At 41.8% G+C, this 22,654-nt stretch overlaps 2 protein-coding genes across 4 annotated transcripts in view; one reads left to right on the forward strand and one right to left on the reverse strand.

Moving 5' to 3' along the window:
* The window catches only part of LOC148220306 (activated RNA polymerase II transcriptional coactivator p15), a 35,109-nt gene extending 13,646 nt beyond the window's left edge, over positions 1-21,463 (forward strand). For 2 of the 3 annotated variants that reach the window (XM_088155667.1, XM_088155666.1), the window contains exons 4-5: positions 15,104-15,212; positions 16,051-17,352. In XM_088155667.1, the coding sequence (XP_088011793.1) occupies positions 15,104-15,212; positions 16,051-16,130 (189 nt within the window). In that variant the 3' untranslated portion in view covers positions 16,131-17,352. Of the gene's footprint in view, positions 1-15,103; positions 15,213-16,050; positions 17,353-20,859 lie in introns of those variants that run through there. The other variant, XR_015799099.1, reaches the window with a different exon arrangement.
* LOC148220307 (syncytin-A-like) overlaps positions 1-22,648 on the reverse strand; it is a 28,958-nt gene extending 6,310 nt beyond the window's left edge. Inside the window, exon 1 of the mRNA XM_088155665.1 lies at positions 22,414-22,648. The gene's annotated coding sequence lies outside the window, so the exon portion shown is untranslated. The remainder of the gene's footprint in view (positions 1-22,413) is intronic.
* Between the last annotated feature and the right edge of the window lie 6 nt (positions 22,649-22,654).

A 22,654-nucleotide genomic window follows, 5' to 3' on the forward strand; every position in this document is an offset into this window, starting at 1 on the left:
GGGAAGGCCAAGGATAACCCTACGGCAGGTTTCATTAGCATTCCTCTGAGCCATTTCTTTAATTAATTCAGCTTGTAATACTGGATCAGACACTTGTCTTTCTACTTGCATACGAAGGCGGTCCACAAACTGTAAGAAACTCTCAGAAGTAAACTGTTTAATGTTAATATAACTGCCTTTAGTATCTACTGTTGGTAATTGGTTAAAGGCTTTTTCTGCAGCATTGCATATCTTATCTAAGACAGACTTACATAGTACTCTGGTTTGATTTTCAGGGCAATGCCAATTTTTTTCCCCACATAGGTGTTCATATGTGATATCATTATTATCAGCATCTTTTGCATTATCTGAGCTTTTTAAAAGCTCTTGTAAAAGCACTTTTAATGATCTTTTCCATAGGCTTTCCCATAGATCATATTCGGAAGGAGTTAACAGACATCGGAAAAGCTCTTTGATATCATATGGAACCAGTTCGTTTGAATTAAAAGTGGCTCTCATTATGCCTTTAAAGATTTCACTATTCCTACCAAACTCTCTTTGTACTTTACAAATTTGTTTTTTATCTTGGTAGGACAAAGGTTGATAACTTCTTTTTCCGTTTCTCTTACCAAGATAAACTACAGGAGCAACTGATGGTACATAATCTTTCTCCTGGTGCTGACTTTCAGGTTTGGGCTCTCATGACTGCTGCCAGTTTGGCTACCTGGGGTGATCCTTCCACAAACTCAACATCAGCTTCCCAGTGCTGAGTCTGGGGATTTCTCCAAGTCATCACCAACTTGTGGGAAGCCCCAGATGCATCCGTGAACACTGTGAGAGCTTTGAGTGGTCTCCGACTCCTCTTCTCACGAGGAATGAGGTGGAATTCCTCATTAAACAGCTTGTGAGATGGGGCATGGACTGATATTTGTGCACTGTAGCTGTCCAGAAATAATTGGAGACTGGCGTTGCTCTGGAGCAAATGTTCAAACATCCCTTTAATTAATCTCTCAGGGGAGTTCCTCCCCTCCTCAGAAAATTTTACTGGGAGGTGAATACATGTGAAGTCACAACCAGCCAGTTCATACAGTCTCATCCTTGCTTTCCAAATCAGCTGAGCTATCAACTCTTGTGGCTTAGTGATCGTTTTGGATCTTGGGTGGGAGAGGAAGACCCACTCTATGATTAAGAGTGACTCTCTCTGCCCCTCGATCCATTGGAATATCAACCCGTGTAAGTGTGGCAGTTTTCCTAGGACAATGAATTTGAAGGGCAGCTTGGGCTGGTAATGATGAGCTTGCCTCTCTCCTAAAGCCTTCTGTACCTTTTCGATTGCAGCTTTTGCCTCTGGGCTCAGTTCCCTGGGAGAAAGCAGCTCTCTCTCCCGCTTCAATAAATTGAAGAGAGGTTCTAGGTCCTCATTAGTGAGGCCTAGCCAGGGCCTGACCCAATTGAAAGACCCACACAAGGAATGGAGATCGGCCAAGGTTTTTGGATTACAATTAATTTCCAATTTCTGCGGAACAATGGTCCGTGCAGTAATTTCCAAGCCCAGGTACTTCCAAGGTGGCATCCTTTGGACTTTGTCCTCCTGCAATTCAAATCCAGCAGAGGTTAAAACTTTAACCACTAGGTCAAGTGTGTATTGGAGTATAGAGTTATCAGGGGCACACACAAGCACGTCATCCATGTAGTGTAAGATGACGGCTTCCCTTCTCTGAGCACGTACCGGGGACAGCAATGAGGCCACCTGCCACTGGCAGATGGAACGACTACTTTTCATGCCTTGCGGCAAAACTCTCCAGTGGTAGCGCTTCATTGGGGCTTCTCGATTGATGGTAGGAACCATGAAGGCAAACCATGGGGCATCTTCTGTGTGTAGGGGAATGTGGAAGAAACAGTCCTTGATGTCTAGAACAGCGAATTGCCAGTCTCGGGGAAGCATCGTTGGGGAAGGCATTCCAGGTTGGAGAGACCACATGTCCTCAATTCCTTTGTTTATTTCCCGGAGGTCATGGAGCAGCCTCCACTTGTCCTTCCCCAGCTTCTTTATTACAAAGACCGGGAAATTCCAAGGGCTGGTTGTCTCTTCTATGTGGCCTTTGGCCAATTGCTCCTCCACAAGCTCTTCAAGGGCCTTGAGCTTCTCCTTACTCACCAACCACTGTGCTACCCACTTTGGGGTATCATCTAGCCATGTTAATTTATGGGTAGGGTGCTCTACAGCGGCCGTCCCTAAAAATCCCGGGGAGTCTTAGGAATAATCAATTTCACTCCCCACTGGGACATGGTGTCTGTCCCCCATAGGGGGCATTTATAGTCTGTATCAAATGGACGGACGCTAGGCAATTTTCCATCCGGCCCTTCAATTTGCATGATGCTTTTTGATATTTTTGCCAATTTTACCCCTCCTACACCCTGGATTTTGCCAGCCACAGGTTATAACTACCAATGTGACGGCCACATCCTCTCGGGTATGATAGTCACATCGGCGCCTGTGTCCAGTACCCCCTCCACATGGAGGTGGTCTGATCCCTGGGTTAGGTTGCATGCCAAAGAAGGCTTTTCCTCACCCGCCACTTCTGCCCAGTAGACTTCAGGTGATTTTCCATCTACTGGGACCTCCTCTGGAATGGGAATGGCCTGGGCGAGGATTTGCCCCTCAACCAGGTAAATATGGTGGTAGAGGACATCGTGCAAGGAGAATGAGGCAGGTTATCTTTCCCTTGATGGTCATGGGATCCACCTAAATCTCCAGGGGGTGTGTGTGTGTTGTGTCCCCAATAACTAAATACTCACTATCCAGTTTCATGTGGTTTAACGTCACGTCCTGTGAGGTGTTAGGTAGGTCCACTGTAATGACTGTCCAGTCAGGTGACCTGAAATGAAAACCTTTGGTAGTCACAATCCTAAAACGGCCTTGTGGCTGCCAAACCTTGTTAATTGAACATTTGACATTTTGATTGTCCTGCATCGCCATACCCTGTATTCCATCCTCCCCCTTTTTATTTAAGAGAGAGACTTTTTTCAGTGTGGAGCCCGCAGTATTTATGTCTTTGCGCATGATTGTGTTAATGGCGGGTACGCGCTCTAGATCTAGTTTTTTTCTTTGTTGGTCTTCTTCTGTTTCTGGTTGTGTGGACAGTCTCTGGCGAAGTGTCCTGGCTTCTTGCACTGGAAGCAGATGATGTGCTGCAGCTGCTCTGGTGACATTGGTTGCTTCTTTGCTCCTGGTGTCATAGCTGCCATGGTTTTTGGGTGTGCCAGTCCAGGATTTCTCTCGTGTCCACTGAGCAGTTCTGCTTTCCTGGTGCAGGCTTCTATCATCTGTGCTAAGCTAGGCGCTGGTTCAAGGGGAAGGCCAAGGATAACCCTGTGGCAGGTTTCATTAGCATTCCTCTGAGCCATCTCTTTAATTAATTTGGCTTCTACCACCGGATCACACACCTGCCTTTCCACTTGCACATGAAGATGATCTACAAACTGTAAGAAATTCTTAGAAGCAAACTGTTTAATGTTAACATAACTACCCTTGGTGTCCACTGTTGGTAATTGGTTAAAAGCCTTTTCTGCAACATTGCATATTTTATCCAGGACAGACTTGGATAGTACTCTGGTTTGTTTCTCGGGGCAATGCCAATCCCCTTCCTCACATAGGTGTTCATATGTTATGTCATTATCATCAGCATCTTTTGCATCCTCAGAGCTTTGTAAAACCTCTTGTAAAAGCACTTTCAAAGATCTTTTCCACAGGCTTTCCCATAGATCATACTCTGAGGGAGTTAACAGACATCAGAAAAGATCCTTGATATCATTTGGAACTAGTTGGTTTGAGCTAAAGGGTGCTCTCATCATGCCTTTAAAAATTTCACTACTTCTGCCAAATTCTCTCTGTACTTTACAAATTTCCTTTTTATCTTGATAGGACAAAGGCTGATAACTTCTCTTGCCATTTATCCTACCAAGATAAACCACGGATGCAGCTGATGGTATATATTCCTCTTCCAGGTTTTGACTTCCAGTGCTGGGCACCCCCCCCCCATCGGGCCTGTGAGGCTGCCCACCCCCCCCCCCACCACAGGGACACCATCTGTCCCGCAGGGGCTGTGAGCTGATCCCTCCCCACCAGCACTGAACCCAGGAGGGGCTCCACCCCTCCTCCCGCTCCCGCAGTAGCTTGGAGGGCACCACCCCTCCTCCCGCTCCCGCAGTAGCTTGGAGGGCAGGCATGTGAAACCGGAGCCGGGGAGAGGTAGCCGTGGGAACCAGGGTTACAACACGTGGGGGTGAGGTTGCAGGGGGATGTCATGCAGGGCAGGCTCTTGGAGGAGGGAGGGGGCAAGGTGGCCGAGGGCAGGAATGGGTTATGGGAGGGGAATGGGTTAGGGGCAGGGACCAGAGGCTAAAAGGGATTGTGGGATGACAGAGGAAACATGTGGCTGCCACCATATGGGGCCCCCACCCCTCGCTCTGCAGTGCCCTGGGGACAAGCCACATGGCCAGAGCCATCTTGGATCTTGCCCCCGGCCCCTTCAGGCTTAGCCATGTGGCCGTTGCCTTGAAGGGAAGGGAAGTCACCTCTGTAACTTTCCGAACATTGCTCCGAAGGGAAAACATTTGGGAGGGAAGGGTACAAGGAAGAATGGCTGACAATTTTTGAAAAATCTTCAGAACCAGGATACTGGGGAGGACTCAGGGGTCCAGAGCAGCTACAGCTGTGCTGGGTGCCCTACGGTTCCCGGGGAGACTCGTGGGTCCCCTCCAGTTCTAGGTTATAGGGTTTTGGAGAAAGGGAAGGTGAATCCGAGCTGTTTTGCTGCTGCTGCCTGTTGTTTTCTGTCTGAAGTAAAAGTTTTCAAATTTGTAAGAATATCGGGAGGAATACAGAGGCTGTTTCATCTCCATTTCCCGCTTTTAAAGTTAATAAATCCCCTATTTCGTCCCAAGATGAAAGCGAATTTATATCTTGCAATTCAAGGTCCGATTTTTCCACAGACAGCCAGCTTGTAAAATGTGCTAATCTTTTCTTAGAGATTAAAACATCTCCTGGACTTAATATTTCCCTAAGCTGGGAACTTAAACTCTTTTGTAGGGCAGATTGTTGTGAGCCCATGATGTTTAGTAACAATCTGCCACTATATCTACCCCAACCACTGTTAAAACACCGAAAAACGAATCAGTTGTTAAAATCTGCCGTGTATAGCACGGTTTCCGGGCTCTCCCAGTGTGCCCACTGCAGTTCTCATGTTAATTCCGCCGCTCTTGTCGGCAAAACCCATGTGCCGCTGGAGCCGCTTTTGGGATCGATCCTGCCGAGCAAAGCCGCAAAAAGCTGCAAAAAACCCGGGAAACGTGCCCACCGCCGCTCTGAAACCGATCAAAGCTGCCGCCCGCCGCGCATGCCTACTAGTGCCTGCCTGCCGCCACACCCCCGTGCCTGCGCACCGCCGCACCTCTGCGTTGCCCCGTGCACACCGCCGCCTCTCGTGCACGCTGCCGTTTCTCGTGAGTGGCGCCGCACCGGCCAAATGCCACCGGTGAGACACACCCCCCCCCCCCCCCCGTGGATCTCCAGGGAACCCACCCTGCCGTGACTGAGGACTTACACTCACCCTTTATCTTGCAGGCATAGGCTCAAAGTATGTACTCCAAGTATGGCTTAACACAACGTGGGCCATTCTCTGTCAAAACACAAGCATATCTCTTCTCCATGTTATTAATTCCACTGGTCCAGTCCACATTCCAGTAATTAAATCCTTAACCCATACCTTAACGTTCTTACAAAAATTTGGCTGTTTAGAATTTAGAGAAGAAAAAATTATGAAATGTAGGAGACAACTGTGAATCAGGTGAGGGACACAAGAAGTTTAACACGTAAACAGCTTTTTCTAATCTCGCTTGAGGTGGCTTCCCGTGCATTCCCCCTTTTCGTTTTTGAATCTGGAGCTTCAAAACACCATGAACGCGTACAATAATTGCTTGGCCTGTCGGGGTATGGGGGATACCGGTAGAATGTTCAACACCCCAGGCATGAAAAAATGTTTGCAATTTCTATGAAACATATGCTGGGCCATTATCTGTTTTTATATGCAATGGAACACCTAAAATAGAAAAACCATGACAAAAATGACGAATAGCATCCCAAGCTGTTTCACCTGCAAATGCTGATGCAACTCTGGCATGAGAAAAAGTATCAACTGTAACATGAACATACTTTAAATGACCAAATTCAGGCATTTTTGTAACATCAGTTTGCCATTCTTGCAAAGGCAGTAAACCCCTGGGGTTGGTACCATAATATTTTGAAATATGAGTCATATGACAATAAGGACAAGAAGAAATAATTGATTTTTTTTCACCTGAAAAGGAATATCCCTGGTTAAAGTCAAAATATGGTGAGAAGGCAAATGATATGGTATTTGGCCTGTAAAATAAGACAATGCAGATTACAATTCATGATGATTTTGAAAACACCATTCAAAATACCATTACTGTACAGGTATCACAATAGTTACAGGATCATGGCCTAAAATCTCATTACAACGTCGGCGACCTTTGATGATGATGTCTGCAAAAAGTTCATAAAGTCCTGGAGCTGTTTTCCAGGATCTGAAAGATAAAAATATCCACTCCAAAATATGCCGTTTATCTTCCCACTCATCATTCCATTAACACAATATTCCACATAGTACTTAATGATTTTTTAAGGGAAATAAGTACACCCCAACAGAAGGATTTATCCTGTTAACAAATTTACATGTCAAAGCTAGTTCAATTTCTGCTATAGCCTTTTCTGCTATGGCAGTCAAGCATCTCTTATCAGTAGAAGTAGTTCCTGATAGCAATTCAAATAAAGGTTGCATTTGATGATTAGTTATCCTTAAATACAACCTAATCCAACCTATTGCAACAATCAATCTCTGTACATCAGTAACAGTTTTAACTTCAATGTCTAATTTGACAGATTGAGGCACAATCTGAGTATTGGTTATTTTCAACCCCAAATATTTCCAAGGCATCTGTTTCTGTACTTTCTCTGGGGCAATAATTAAGCCATAAGTTTCCAAATTTGTAACAGCACATTGTTCAAGAGCTGACAATTGTTCATTTTTGAATGCCAACAAGATATCATCCATATAATGATAGCAATAACAATTGCTGAATTGCTCTCGCACCTTTGATAACACCTGTGCCCCAAACCATTGACAAATAGTTGGAGAATTGCTCGTTCCCTGGGATAGAACTTTCCACTGATATCTTTTGTTAGGTTCAGCATGTTTTAAAGAGGGCACAGTAAAAGCAATTTTTTCCTTATCTTGTTCAGTCCAATGGAATAGTAAAAAAGCAATCTTTTAAATCAGTGATAATTATTTTCCATCCCAGTGGAATCATTGTGGGTGTTGGAAGACCTGGTTGTAAAGCTCCCATTGTGGCCATCACAGCATTTATCTGCCTTAAATCGTGCAAAAGTCTCCATTTTCCTGATTTATTTTTTATCACAGAGACAGGGGTATTCCATGGGCTGAATGATTCTTCAATATGCCCAGCTTGCAGCTGTTCTGCTACTAAATTTTGAAGGGCAGTAAGCTTTTCAATAGGGAGGGGCCATTATCAATCCACAGGTTTATCTGATAACCATGTCAAGGTTATAACTGGACGCTTAAGGCCCTGCATCACAGTGGCCCTTGCTAAAAGCCCGTAGTGATTTCACACCCCATTGAGATAAAGAATCTCATCCCCATAAATTATATAGTGCAGTGGTAACACAAGGTCTGATGTTAGCTTGTTGGCCTTCAGGATGCTTTGGATTGCAAACAGTCCTTCTCATTATAGTCTTATCTCTCATTGTTCATAGGCAGAGGAAAAAAACGATTTTACGAAAACAGGTGGTGTTAAGTGGAGGACCTGTATGAGTTGGATGGTAGCAGCAGCAGGAGCTGCTACAGCTTCTCTATCAGCTTTTAATTGCAGCAATAAATTTCGAAGTAGATTCCATGTAGTTAGTGATTTTGTGGCTATTTTGTCTCCCTTTGTAGCTGCCGCTCATATCGCTTGCCCTACCTCCTCCCACGTTTCAACAAAAAAAGCAGTTTGTAGTAATAAAGTTTGCGATGTCTATCCTATTTTATCAAACTTCTGCAGCTCTTCTCCCAGCTGCGTTATCTCTCACAACTCATGGCCGCATCTCTCCATGACTCATGGCCACATCTCCCATGACTCAAAGGCCATGTTCTTCCATTTTGTCCCAGCAGCTCACCTATACTCCAGGTGTCAAAGTCAATTAGGTCCGGAGCGACAGCACTCCGCTGTTCCTTTTTGCTGCTGGCTGCATCCCCACTGCACATCACCCTGCAGCTCAATTGCAAATCACGTCCGGCGTCACCAGATGTCACTGTTGGGGCGGATGCGACATATGAAAGGACGCACTGCATTTCAGAAGGCTAAAATCCATTTATTACAACAGCATGCTGTCTTTTATACACTCTACAAAGTTTACACTTTATTCATTGGTTACAATAGATCAACATAACATTCATTGGTGCAAAATCGTCTCCACCGCTGTTTTTCACAAAACTTTTCTAAAACTACTTTTCCAAGCTGGAGATTTCTTCTTGCTTTTCTTCTTCTCCTTCTTCTCTTCTCAGTCTCCAAACCAACGGCCTTGGTAAAATTCCTTTCAGAATTAAACCTTATCAGTTAACTTTGTCTGGCTCACAGACCAGCTATAAGCCCCTTCCATAGCCTAGTATACTTTGAATTTGTTAAAGGACTTGAGTGCATTTGGGGTGTGGAAATTTATCTTACTCTCATTTGTGATGTATTACTAGAGGCCCTAAGGACAAGCATTATTCATGTTACATTAGATTCCTGTCTGTGGCTTCAAGCCAATGTGAGTTGTTCATCATGTACCTTGGTTAGCTTGACAAATCCTGTCATCTACCTATGCCTGATTTGGATTAGGTTTGTTAATGCTGATAGGTTAAAGTATTAATATTAATTATCCATAGTGGAACCACGTTACAGGATTGGGCATTTCACAGAAATTGTTACTTGAAAAGTAGTTTGCCTGTTGCATGTGTGGCTCCCCCCCTTTAAGTTTGGGTCAAATTTGCTTTTCTCACGTGTGAGAAATAAGTTCTTCAGTTTCCTAGTGTAATGTCTTTACCTATCATAGGCTCCTAAAAGTATATAAGTAAGTAGGTAATATATATTTGTGATGCTCTGGAATGTGATTGGTTGTGTGTCATTGTTTAGCAATAATATTCTCCAATTTAGTACTTGCACTAAAAAAAAACATCCATGTGACACTCCCTGTTCCCCCCCCTCCATTAAACCGGAGGCACAAAAGGCAAAGATTATGGGTTGACATAAGAGCAATTTACTGGAAATATCAGTGAGAGAAGAAAATGAACAGTAACAACAATTATGTTAATAACAAAAGTTTACAAAAGAAATTATTTACATGGAAAGCCCCTAGCAAGAAACAATACCAGACAGCTCCCCTGCCATGTTTTCTTGACTGGAAGAAACCCCCTCTCCTCAGAAGTGACAGTCCCTTTCCCCTGCTTCTAGCAATAACAAGAAGTGGTATGGAATAACCTCCCTGTCTTAGCCATGCTACCTCATGGCTACTTCAAAAATTAACTCTATCCTGGCTGGAACCAGGACATTGTGAAATGCATCGGTGACCACCTAAGTTTCAGAATTAATTTGCTAAACCAATTTGCTGTATTACAGATCTCTGCTGTTTGCAGGACTCTCTATTCTAGAAGTTTATATTAGCTTATTGTGTTTCTTCTAATGCTATACATATGGTAAGAAAGAAGGGATATTATTTTTTTCTGTTTTTTCTTCAACAATATATACAGTTTAATCAAGAGAAATAGGAAGAAAAATGGTGAAGAAGATGGTTGCTGAAACTCATACAGGAAGTCAGTTGCATAGCTGTGAAACAAACCTAGACACAGTTCAGTGCATTTTACTGTAAGAAATGGAAACCTGGAAATAATGCTTTTAATATATTGTGTTTAATTTAATATAATAATATGTCTAAGGAGCTGTAATATTTAATAGAAAGCTGATGTGTTTTAACCCCAACCAGCAACCAAGCCCTGCGCAGCCAAACATATAATTAATTTACTGTTTCCCATGGGCAGGCAGGTGGTCAGCCATCTCCAGGGGAGCAAGGCCCCCATCACGTTCAACAGTGACTTGGGAAGACAAACGACATCGCTTCAAAGGTCCCCCTGTTCCTTCTCCTTCCCCCCACTTAATATACTGAGCATGATATCATATGGTCTGGAATGTCCCTTTGGTCAGTTGAGGTAACCTGTCCTGACTGGGTCATCTCCCAGCCTCCCATGCACCCTCAGCCTCCTTTCCATTGTGGCTGTATGAGTACCAGAAAAGGCCTTGGCTCTGTGCAAGCCAAACTTTCTGGGAAGAAAATGAACTCTACCCCAGCCAAAACTAGCACAAGAGCATATGATTTTGTTTATGAAGGTTGAACTGCAGCAGCTACCCTGCTATTAATTAACGCAGTCCTTGGAATATTAATGTTGTTAGAGAGATACAAAGGTGTCTTAGAAGAGTGAAATTATTCTAGGTCTATCAGCTGCTGCGTGGAAAAATAATTTTTCAGAAATGACTCAATACCAGAATTGCAGGTAACTGAACTTCAGGAAACATCACTTTGCTTAGCCAAAATCTAGGTTTGAACTTTTTAAACAGTACTTTGAAAGCCTATAAAAAGCTTTTCAGCAGTAGCAATGGTTTTGCATTGAGTATACCTAAATGTTTGAAATTTAATGTGAGCATGCAGCTGAAATCTAGACAGTGGTGTAAAATCTAACATTATTAGCATTTTCATATGGAACTGTCCACATTTAAGTTAGACTTACTGATTGAATAAATGTTGTGTACTTTGTATTATTGCCCCTCACCTTACTGTAGTTGAATTAAGACATGTAGCCTTATCTTTAATAGTAAAATTCTGCACCATTTATAGCTGTATTTGCAGTTATAATCTGCGATATCATATCATATTTTCTTTAAGTAAATCTGGAGTTACTTGGCAATGGACTAATAGTCTTTGATAGATCTGGGGAAATAAAAAAAGGTGTTGAGGGGTATTACTGCTTGAAGCTGGTTTATAGGTGACCTTAAAAGTCACTGAAGCATTATAGGGAAAACCAATAAATGTTCATGTAGGCTATTTAGGATTTCCTTTTCCAGCAGTGCTGATGGACTTGGACATGTTACCAATTTTGGTCTGAAAGAACTTGGCTACCGTGACATAATACCTTATTTTTGAATGTTAAATTTGTAGTGCTGTGGAAGTATTTAATAAATCAATCTCAAAATACTATCTTATAAACTTTTTAAAGGATGCTTTGAAGTAGGAAAACAACTGCTTCAGGCTTATGCTATTTAAACAGGTCCTAATTGTTTAAAAAAAAATTAGAGTTAAAATAGCATGATCTGCATAAAAAGAAAAAATAGTTTAAGGAAGCACAAAGCCTATTTGTTTATGTATATTTTGTGAAATAACAACTTTTATGACTTGTCGCAGTGCAAGCTGGCTTGTACTGGGCAGTTAATCTGACCACTGATAAGAGAAGCAGCCTGGCCTGATAAGACAGGCCCCCAGAGAACAGAGATAGGACAGAATTGGAGACAGACAAGGATGTGACCCAATGAGTTCCAGCCCAAGCTGAAGAGAGCTATTGGTCAGAGAGCTGAGCAGCCTGAACTTGGAACCAATCACAGGCGCTTACCCGGGAACATTAAACGGGGTATTTAAGGTGAAGTCAGAGGGAATAAAGGCTTTTTGTCACATGGATCATAGAGTGCTGTGTCTCTGTCTCAGGCACAGCACCAGTCAACGTATCAATGACTTTGTTTTGCTGGTGAGTAGGGTCAGTGCCAGGCACCAACATCAACTTAAGGAATAGTGTAATTTACTATAATGCAAAACTGTAAAGAATTACAAAAGAATAAGCTAAGCAATGCACCTAATCATTGCTACAGAAGATTGCCTATAGTGATTAAGAAAGATACATCACCAGTTACCCTAATAATTTACTGTCTTGGTTTAATTTCGATTTCCCAGCCAATGCACCAAATTAATGTCTTCGTTTTGAGTTGCCAATTTAAATAAACTTATTTTTCTGTTGTGAGACAGAACCAGGAGCAAAAAAGCAAGGCAGGCCTAAAACTTGAGAGAGTATAAAAGAAAATGTATTAATTACACAAACAAAGAGAAAGGAAAAAAAAATTCAGAATAAGATTTTTCAGATCACTCCTTCCCTCCTTCTCCCAACCTTCATAACAACAAAACAAACATATAACAAATACTTCGGTCAGTCCCCAATTTAGTCTTTTTCAGTTAATTTCCGGAGAGAGAAGCCTCCTTTTGTTGAAAGCTGTAGGGATTTTTTCCACAAGAAAGAAGAAGACAGTCCTCTTGTGGTTTTTTCTTTCACAATTTGCATCCTCCCGGGAACCTGCAACCGTGACACTCCTCCCAACTCCACAGCCGTCCCAAAGCTGTAGATGTGGGCCATGTCTGTCTCATGGGGTATTACTTTTAAGAATGAAATGTTCAACAGCAAAGGTTCTTTCCGTCTCCTTTCTCTCTGCTCAGGCTTCATCTTCAGAAAACTGAAATCCCCTTCTTTTCTCAGGGCAGAAATTCTCAACACAGGTGCTCTTTAGTCAAATCATCTATTAAATGGAACATTTCCATCCCCCCATGTCTTTTTCCATATTTTATAGGAATATTCAGTACATCAGTTCATCCCTACAATTTTGCAAAAAGATTTTCAGCCATTTCAGCATCTTCTCATTCTCCTTCCATCTTAAAAACTTAGCTCTTACGTCACTGACTTCAGAAATCTTCTTATTTCCTTTCATATTCAAAGGAAAGGCTGGAGGCTTTGCAAATCTTATCTGAGTACTAAAGAGTTAAACACAACTACAAAAGTTGGGCCAGGCTCAGGCCGCGCTGGGGGGGGCAGCTGAGGTGTTAATCAGCCTTTCTGGGGCTGGGCTGCAGCCCCACAGTGCTCATGGCCACCTGGGCAGGCCTGGCCGGTCTGACAGCAGCAGGAGCCGGGCCCCACCCCACTCCAGAGCCGCAGGCCTCTGGAGGAGGAAGCCGTGAAGGTCTTATCACACAACTTTTTCTCCCCCCGGCCATTGAGTCCCCTAGTTTGCAAACAGGGCCCAAGCGGCCTCCTGAGCCTCCCCCCCCCCCACATGGGGGGGGGGCGGGGGGAAGCTCGGGTTGATGTTACCTGCTCAGCCGAAGGAAAGACAAAGAGACTCAGTTCCGGATTACCTCCTTCAAAATCTGTGTTCACGGAGCGAACTGACTTTCTCTAATTGGCTGTTGCAGGTATCCCAACCCCCACAGAGGAAATTCCCTTAGAGACAACCTCTCTCTGAGTTTCTTCTTCCCAAGTCAACCTATCACATTTACCCCTTCATCCAGATATCCTTTAATCATCAGCTGGGGGAAGCTGTCACAGTGAAGGACTGGAGAAGCACTCCCAGTAACTGGGAAATTCTGTGGTGCATCCACCTTGCAGGCAAAGAGACTTTTGTCTTTGCTGTGAGAGTAGCCCAGCTTTTACAATAAACAAGTTACCATTACTTCTAATGTGGGAACATCTGGTTTTATTCTCCTGTTGAGTTTCTCCCAAAGCCTGGCCAGGGCTCAAGGAGGAACCAAGGCAGTTGTCTTTGATCCTACACCCCAGACAAGGCCAGATGTGGCCTTGTCCGATTTCTAAATGCAGAAAGGTAAATACATGTTTTGCCAAAGACTGGATACATATATCTTATTGCTAATAATACTTCATTAATGAGTGGATACATATACATTTGGTTGGAAGGTTCATCCAGAGGTCAACTTAAACTCAGGGCCTGTTTTCGGGCCTTAGTACTTCAGATTTAAACATCTGTGGATGGTTTTAGTTGGTTGGAGAGTTGCTCATGCTTTCTGGTTAGACTTAATAGTAGTAAGATGTGTTTTGTGTCCTGTTAAATTATGCCAAAGTGCAAGATGTGTAAATTAAGGAAGGTGAAAACTAAAACTAATGTTTTATCAGGAAGGAATATTCTGTTTTAAAAATTGTTTACTTTATATGTTCTTTCTTCACAGTGTGTCCAGAAGGTACATACAAAATACTAAGAATTTTTTATGTGAATTGTTTGACTGTGCTTTTTTTATTATCAAATTTCTGATTCTCAAATTCACATTATATTTTTAATTTATGTGAACAAAATTTTTTAATCAATTTTTAAAAAATTTGATAAAGGCTAAATAATGTAATGTGCAGCATGCCTGTTGTCTCTTTTCCCTTTGGAGAATTAAAAAAACAGCCCTCATAATTCAGTTAAGCCACTGTGTGAAAATCTTGATATTTCAAAGTCATTTTATACCATTGCTGTGTTGGTAAACCTAAAGTATTTGGATAGGGATTTTTGGGAACATTTGGTACAGTCTTTTAACCACATTTCCGAGAAAGTGTCCCAATGAACTGGCAGAAGCAAGCATAGGGCAGTTGGTGGCTTACTTCTGTTTCCATCTGTATTTACTGTGTTTTAAAAAAGGAAAAAAAAGAGGAGGGGAGGAAACAAGTTAGAAAATATGCCCATCTCATGAGAATATCTAATTTGATTTCTGTACCTATGGAATGGACTAAAACTTAGATTTGGGGGTAGAGCTCCTTCTTCCCTGCTTGTTTACAACTGTTACTAACAAAGATGGTTATAACATAGACAAAACTTTATTTCAGAAAACAGTAAATTAGTGGGTTTTGTAAGATGTAAGCTTATTAAGAAGACAGGTATTTTCTTGTTCTAGGAGAGACCCACTCTTGCATTGAGCATTAAATGCTGAATGCTCAACTGGTTTTAAGTCATTCATCTATTTATATTGACATTACTTATTTGCCTACTGATTGCTCTGGATTAAGCTCTTGATCTAGTTGTTTTACTGGTGTCTAAAATAAGCTGTAGTGTGCAATGTCACATGTACATGTCTGATACTGATGGGAAAAGTGAATGCTGTAATATGTAAAATATCTATAAACTATCCTTATATGTGTTTTGACAGATTGGCAAAATGAGGTATGTCAGTGTTCGTGACTTTAAAGGAAAAGTCTTAATTGATATTAGAGAATATTGGATGGATCAAGAAGGTGAAATGAAGCCGGGCAGGAAAGGTATTGTTTTGCATCATGTTATTTTGTATTAAAACATTGTCTGCAGGTTGCTGAAGATCTTTGTGTATCAGATTTCTATACTTTGTTACTACATAGTATTTTTAGAGTAATATTTTTACTTATTGATGATTTTCATTTTAACATATAATTAGTTTTATCTGTAGATTGTAAACAAAAGCAAAGTGGTTTCATTGTCCTGAGTGTGTTTTCCTAAATGGTTCCCCCATAATTTATGGGAAACAAGGCATTGAATACAAACAGATTTGGTATGGGAGTTACATACATAGCCATACATTTTCCCATTAATTTACTTCACTTCTTGCTTTTATTACAATTGGATTTCCATGTTGCTTTTTGAGTGGTAAGGAGTGGTAATAGTCTCCAAAATGTTACTTATAGTTTGTTATTCACTGTGCTTTAAGAAATGTGAGGGGAAAAAACACTGAGAATTATGGTACTTTAAAAGTGTGTAGAAGTTCAGTCTACAAAGGTATGTCCTTTAGAAACCAACAGGAATACAGTTGATTTCCTCATTTATTTTGTACTGCCTTCTGTCAAGGCCAGCACTGTATTTCTGTGTTTAGCCTAACATTTGTGAATGAATTTGTTATACTGAACTCGTTTTCTTTGTAAGGAGATAAACTAAGGTCTAAAGTTTACCTGAAGTGTTCCAAATGAGTAATTTCTTTGTAACCGAGGTGGTTGTTACACTTGAGGTAGGATAAGCATTAATAGTTTTGACATACAATGTGTATGAAACCAGCCTTGACAGTAATTATGCAAAATTCTGCACTACAATTTTTTTTTGTCCTAAGTATTTCTTTTTAATGCATTTCAGGTATTTCTTTGAATCCAGAACAGTGGAACCAGCTGAAGGAACAGATTTCTGATATTGATGATGCAGTAAGAAAACTGTAAATACAGAGCTATACGGAAACCTTTTATAATTTCAGTTATTTTAAGTGGTCTTTTTACATTGGCATTTGTTTTCTAAAATATTGTTTTCCAAGCTATTGTATATTTATTTGAATTGCAAAATGATTTGTAAAATGAATACTTTATGTGCATTAAAACTGTATTCTGAGTGAGGCTATTTGTGTATACATTACTAAAAGGAAATGTGTTGCTTTCACCTCATAGTATAAAATTAAAAAATCAAATAATATGTAAAGCGTAGATGTTTATGGTCTTTTGATTGAAGATGCTGGTAAGGTTGCCTAATAGCTTTAATTTTTAGTTTATTTGACCATTAATGTGACTTTTTTTCTGAGGAGATTTTCTTAAATAGCTCCATTTTAATGATTTTTCTTTTATTTCATACTCTTTGGTATTGCCCTGGCAGCTTTCAGCTTTAAGACTTGATACAAACAGTGAATACCTGGTAAAACACGTTTTTGTAGATAATTTTAAATACTCTATTTGTTAATTTACTGTATTTATTCAGATGTAAACAGTCCTGAGTATATAGACTTTTTTGAACTAGTTGCATGAAGTGTTATGCTAAACAATAACATTTGAAAACAAGCCACACACTATTTCTTCCCATTTTTCTATAGCTTGATTGACTTAGAAAATACAATTAGCTTTTGTTCTTAGACCCTAGGTTTTGAAAGTGATCGTGACAGGACCTTTCACCCCCTGACACCTCTACTTCCCCCATGGCTAAGCTAGGTTGGATTGTTTTGTCTTGTGATGAATTATCTTGGCTGAAAACACCCTTAGTCAGCAATAAACATCCTTTCTTGAATGGTGGGAAAGGATAAGCCACAAATAAGTGACTGACAGACAAGCACTTTTTACAACTATACAAGATCACTTTGACTTTCATGAAATCAGAAATCTCCTATACGTTCTCTGAGTGCGTAGAGAGTTCTCGACATGGAGACATTCACATTGAGATACTTCCCTGGAATTGAAAGAAATTAGGAGATACTTTGCACACCACCATCACTCATTGGTAAGTGATATTGGCTCCTAATCTATACTATTTCTTCGCTAGCTGTAGCATGGGTACCTTTATTATCGTGCATTATATTTTATTAACTAGTTCTTTTTGTGTTATCCTGTGTAATAAGTAGTCTGTTTAGTCTTATGTCTGTTTTCCTTGGCCTGTTCAATAAACAATTCATGTTGTAATAGACCTGATTGGTCATTATTAAGAACTTGTGAGCAAGAGTGGGTTTTGGGGTGCTGGCCGCCTCAATAAAGCTGCTGTCTACTGCCAGAAACCTGGAAAGACACTTGTCTAAGCTTTCCTCTCTTATTCATAAGTGTTGCATAAACTTTTACAGTAATAGACATATACCTCAGAGTAAGATAGTATTTAAAAGCTCCAAAGGAGAGTATTGTGTAAACAATGATGTTTAAACTAGGCTATAACACATTAAACAATCAAAGGGAGATAAGATTGTTTCAGTCAAGACAGCTGGCGATCATGTTTCTGCCCTGCCCACACTGCCTGTCCAAACCATTTAACTTGGCTTGCCTTGTGTGGCTTACATGTGCGCAACTGTTTTATATTTTGTACAGAAAGTACTTAGTGCTTACAATGGCACACTGGTACATAGTGGATCATTAGTGAACTACGCTTGTCTACCAGTGTACTATTCTGGTAAGAGAGTCTTCTGCCCACTGGAAGTTCTATTAGACTAGATGCTGCCCCAGATGAAGAGCTTCTTGGTAGGTGTCACAAACTATAGAATGAAGAAGGGAGAATATGATGTTTGAGTAGAACTTGGAGTGATAAGGGGCATGCCAGTGCAGAAGTTAAAGGTGACAAATCAAAGTTAGCTGACAATAATACCTACAGTGAAGAAATGCGTTAACAGAATTGGATAAGTTTATTTTCTGACTTAATTCAGTTAATCAAAGGAAGATGATCATAGAATCATAGAATAGTTTAGGTCAGAAGGGACCTGTAAAGGCCATCTAGTCCAGCCCCCCTGCAATGAGCAGGGACATCTTCAACTAGATCTGCACAATCCAATCTGACCTTGAATGTTTCCAAGGATGGGGCATCTACCACCTTTCTGGGCAAAACTATTCCAGTGTCTTACCACTCTAATTGTAAGAAAATTCTTCCTTATAGCCAGTCAGAATCTTCCTTCTTTTAATTTATAACCATTGCCCCATGTCCTATCACTAAAAAAATCTGTCCCCATCTCTCTAATAGGCTCGCTTTAAGTACTGAAAGGCTGTAATAAGGTCTCCCTGAAGCATTCTCTTCTCCAGGCTGAACAGCCCCAACTCTCTCAGCCTTTCCTCATAAGAGAGGTGTGTCTTGGTTTGAAAGACAGGTGTCTGCTAAGAAAGGCAGGAGCCTCACTTGAAATGGAAAATGTAAACCCCCTCCCTCCAAATTATTATAATTTTGAAATTAAGGGGCTCTCAGGCAAAGATATGGGAATAGGAATAACAGTTCTTTACTAGGAAAAATTAAAATAGAAATATAGTATTACAAAAAAACCCCAAAAAACAACAACCCAAAACACTGACAGAATCAAAATACAACCTGACACCCCGTCAGTCAGGGTGTTGGTAGCATTCCAGTTAAATGGATGCTTCAGTCCTCCTGGAGTGACAGATGTGGTTTAGTTGAAACAGTGGTCCTGTAGAAGGGTGCAGTTTTCCTCCAAAGGTCCAGTGATGATGTGGAAAGGTCTGGTTTTCCTCTGTAATCCAGTGTAAAAAGGCTGCCTTGGTGTTCCAAATCTCAGTTTTTATCTGGGTAGTGTCGCTGGTAATTTTGGGGTCTCCGTGGGATCCCCGAGACTGCCAAAGCAGTCCTCAGCAACAGGGCACGCTTCCAAGCCTTGCCCAGATAGAATTTGGCTTGTAGCTCACCCTCAGGCCAGCAGAGTGAAGAGATCGGAACATTAAGAAAGGCCCAATTCCACAGTTTATTCTATGAAGGTATCCAGTCTAGCATATTCAACGGTTGGGGTTTTTCAGGGGTTTTTATATCTTTTGGGGGGTCTTAGATTTTGCACCAATTACCAAGGGAATTCTAAATTCTAACCAATCCACAAAGGATTTTATATTCAAAACTAGGCTATAGCTACAAAAGGAAAATGAACCACTAATATTAGAGAAAGATAAGAGAGGGATCTAAAAAAAGGGTACTGAATTCCTTTTGGAATTCGTCATTAAGAAAGCAGTTTCGTATCTTTAAGATATCGTATTCCATGGGGCCTGTTCTAGAGACAAAGAGAGGTTTTCTGCTTTGGGAATGCTTTCTGCTCCCTCCACAAGGTAAGAAATGCTTGGGTCCTCCCCCTGGATAGAGCATCGCACAATGGGATGATGTAATTTTATCAGTCATGCAGTGGGACTCAATGGGCCATTAACAGATGATATCTTCGTGGAGGAAGGATGGGTTGTGGAAAGGATAAAGAACACTGCCCCGCCTGGCTTTTAACAGATGGCCCATTAGCAGAGGATATCTCCCATAGAGATGAGGATCACTGCCCCACCTGGTTTCAACAGATGATGATAGAATACACAACCCTGGTCACATCCTGCATTGCAACCCAAGACAAGGTGTTCCATCCTTATGATCATCTTTGTAGCCCTCCTTTGGACCTGTACATTTGGATTTGAATCAGCTTAATGAAAACTGACATTTCAAAACTATGGAGTAAATATAACAATCTCTTCGTTCAGCTGTAATTTTCCAATTTGACGTGAAATTTATTGTAATTTTTTTTAAGTGTGTGCGTAATCAGGATTTACTATTTGTTTATTTTAAAAATATTTTAATATTATTTTTTATATTGCAAACATGCATGGAAGTCCTATTTTCCTAAGTGCTATACACAGATGGTTCATGTACTCCAGAGCTTATAATTCAATAGAAATGGATATTGAAGGGTGAAGAAACATTACTTCATCAAATAAAATATATATTATTTAATAATATATAATTTAATTTTGACCATTATGTCAGATACCTCTATGACAGCATACAGCTAGACAGTATGCGTTATAAAAGGAGGAGGGGTTTGGCTACAGACAGCCAATCCCTGACAATGAATGTAAGCAGGCAGCTATTGGTCAATGAGCTGGGTGGTAACCACTCATAGCCAATCAGGTTCGAACGCGAAGTCTTGAATAGGGTATATAAGAGCAGTGTAAGCCATTAAACTCACTCTCTGCTGCACAAACCACGAGTGTTGTGTCTCCATCTCCCCTGATTGGAACACATGGGGACCCTGACGTGATGACAATAACTAAGCCACGAAAAAACAAAGGACACGGAACACCAGAGAGAAACAGCCGAGAGCTGTAAGAGAAATTACAGCCTAGATAGCTGTATGATAAAAGCAGCCAGAGAGCTACAGCCAGAGAATGTCTCAGTGCAGCTGGTCTGAAGCTGTCCCCTAAACTCAACCAGCCTAGACGTAAACAAATCCCTAGGTGAACAAGAATAGGTTGGATTCAAATCTACACAGGGACCCTAAGCCAATCTCATTCAGCCCTAAATGCAGATGTAACACTGGCCAGGGAGCTGGGCAGTGTTAAAGCCAGACCAATCAGCTGTCTAGATGAGGGAGTTTTGAATCTCCTATTTAAGGAAGATCTGAACAATAAAACAGGTTGTTGTCGCATGGATCTCCACAAGTGTGTCATCTCTGTCTCCAACCTACAGATCCAGTAACACGCGGTGACCTGTAGTGACGATGACAGCCATCCTGCAAGCAACAGAACAGCTCATCAGGCTGTATAAAAATATCGCGGTGTGCAGAGCCTGACCTACAGCAAAAAAGCTGGAAAATAGAAGATGAGAGGAATGTTGAATTTGTCTTTACAAATGAGCTGTGGATCTGCCTGTAGATAAGGCTAGCACTGAGAGATAAAAGAATCAGTGGGATGGATTCCACTGATTGATGAATGGAAAAAGATATTTGCCTTTACAAAGAAACTGTAGGGCTGCTGATAAATGAAATTGGATATCGAAAGATGAAAGAAGCAACGGGGGGGGGGGGGGGAAACTATGAATTCTATAAGAATTAAAATTTAAAAGGGAGGGTTATACATTAGAGGGGAATTTCAGGTATCAGGCGTTCCAGGAAGTCTGTGCCTCTCAAGTACCTCAGCCAATGGGAAAAGAGGGAAAATGCGGCCGGGAAAATAGGATAAAAAGGAGGCTGCGTCCTCCAAAAATTTGAGAGATCCCAGGGGAATGTCCCATGGCCTCTCCCTTTATTCGAATAAAGCAAAAAGGACTCCTCTGTCTCCTTTTTGGACATAAACCTCTGGTGTTTGTGGATTAATTTTCCTGACAAAGAAAAAACCCCACCAAAGATATAAGTAGATTTATCTCCGTAAAGGAACATCCAGTCATTGCGGTATTGCGGCTTTCAGGCCCAAGGAAACCTCTTCTGAGTATTTTTCCAGTCCACTTTTCTCAGGCTCTGCTAGGGGTTTTCCCAAAGCTAGCCGCTTTTCTCTAATGTGAACATAAGAGAAGAATTAATAACAAAGATAAACACCTGCTGGATACGTGAGGAAAGCCTGGAAAAGTGGTGTTACTTTCTCTGGACCAATCAGCTGTATTCTGTCCCTGGAGTAGCAAGTGACTGTACTTAAGCAAGGTGTGTTAGAATAAATTGTCTCCTTCCTATCCTGAGGGATGACCATGTAGCTGTGTGTCTTATTTCTGCCGCACAAAGGGTTAATCCCCTAATTACCAGCAACAAGGTACGAACTTTTCTTTTACTTCAACAAGGATTAAAGCATGAGCAACAAGCTGTGAAAGCCATTATGAACATTATAAAACTCTTAATGTTTATTTAAAACTGGCTGGGGCAGTTGTAATCCGAACGGGGCGCAGAAATGGCAGTAGAGATGCCGCCAGCTGCGCCTGCCAAATCGCCCAGCAAAGACAGAGTGGCGGGGGGAGTGAATGCCATCTCAGGCGCGCGAGTGGAGAAAACGGGCAAAAAACCGAGTGGGGAGCGGCCGTTACTTGCCAGAGCTCCCCTGCCACCGCCGGCACGAGCAGTGCCTTATTGTGCGCAAGTTTAGCCATACCGCAACCACCTGAGCCACCGTCGTCGCATGCATCCTCGGAATGTCCAGGGCCCCCCACGCCCCAGCTACAAAGACCACCTTTGGGCTTGGCACCCCATAACGTGCTGCGGAGACAGCCTGCCAAAAACCCCCAACAAGGCAGAGAGCACATGACAAGAAAGTCACTCACCCAAGATGGCGATCGCCACGGGCCGTGGGAAGCAGCTCACGGGAGAAAAAACACTACGCCGAACACGTGGAAGCAGCCGCAGAATCGCCTCTGCTGTGGCGCGCGGGATGCCACCCCAAAAGCATCACAGAGCCAGAAGCTGGAAGAGAAGCCAGCAGCCCCGTAGTCGGAAGGATCCCGGCAGCTTGCTCGCCCATGCCGTGCGTGGGGCCAGAGGCGGCTGGGGCCACAGGAAGCTGAG

The sequence above is a fragment of the Sturnus vulgaris genome, chromosome W (assembly GCF_052056855.1).
Source record: "Sturnus vulgaris isolate bStuVul1 chromosome W, bStuVul1.hap1, whole genome shotgun sequence".
In the NCBI taxonomy this organism is placed as follows: Eukaryota; Metazoa; Chordata; class Aves; order Passeriformes; family Sturnidae; genus Sturnus; species Sturnus vulgaris.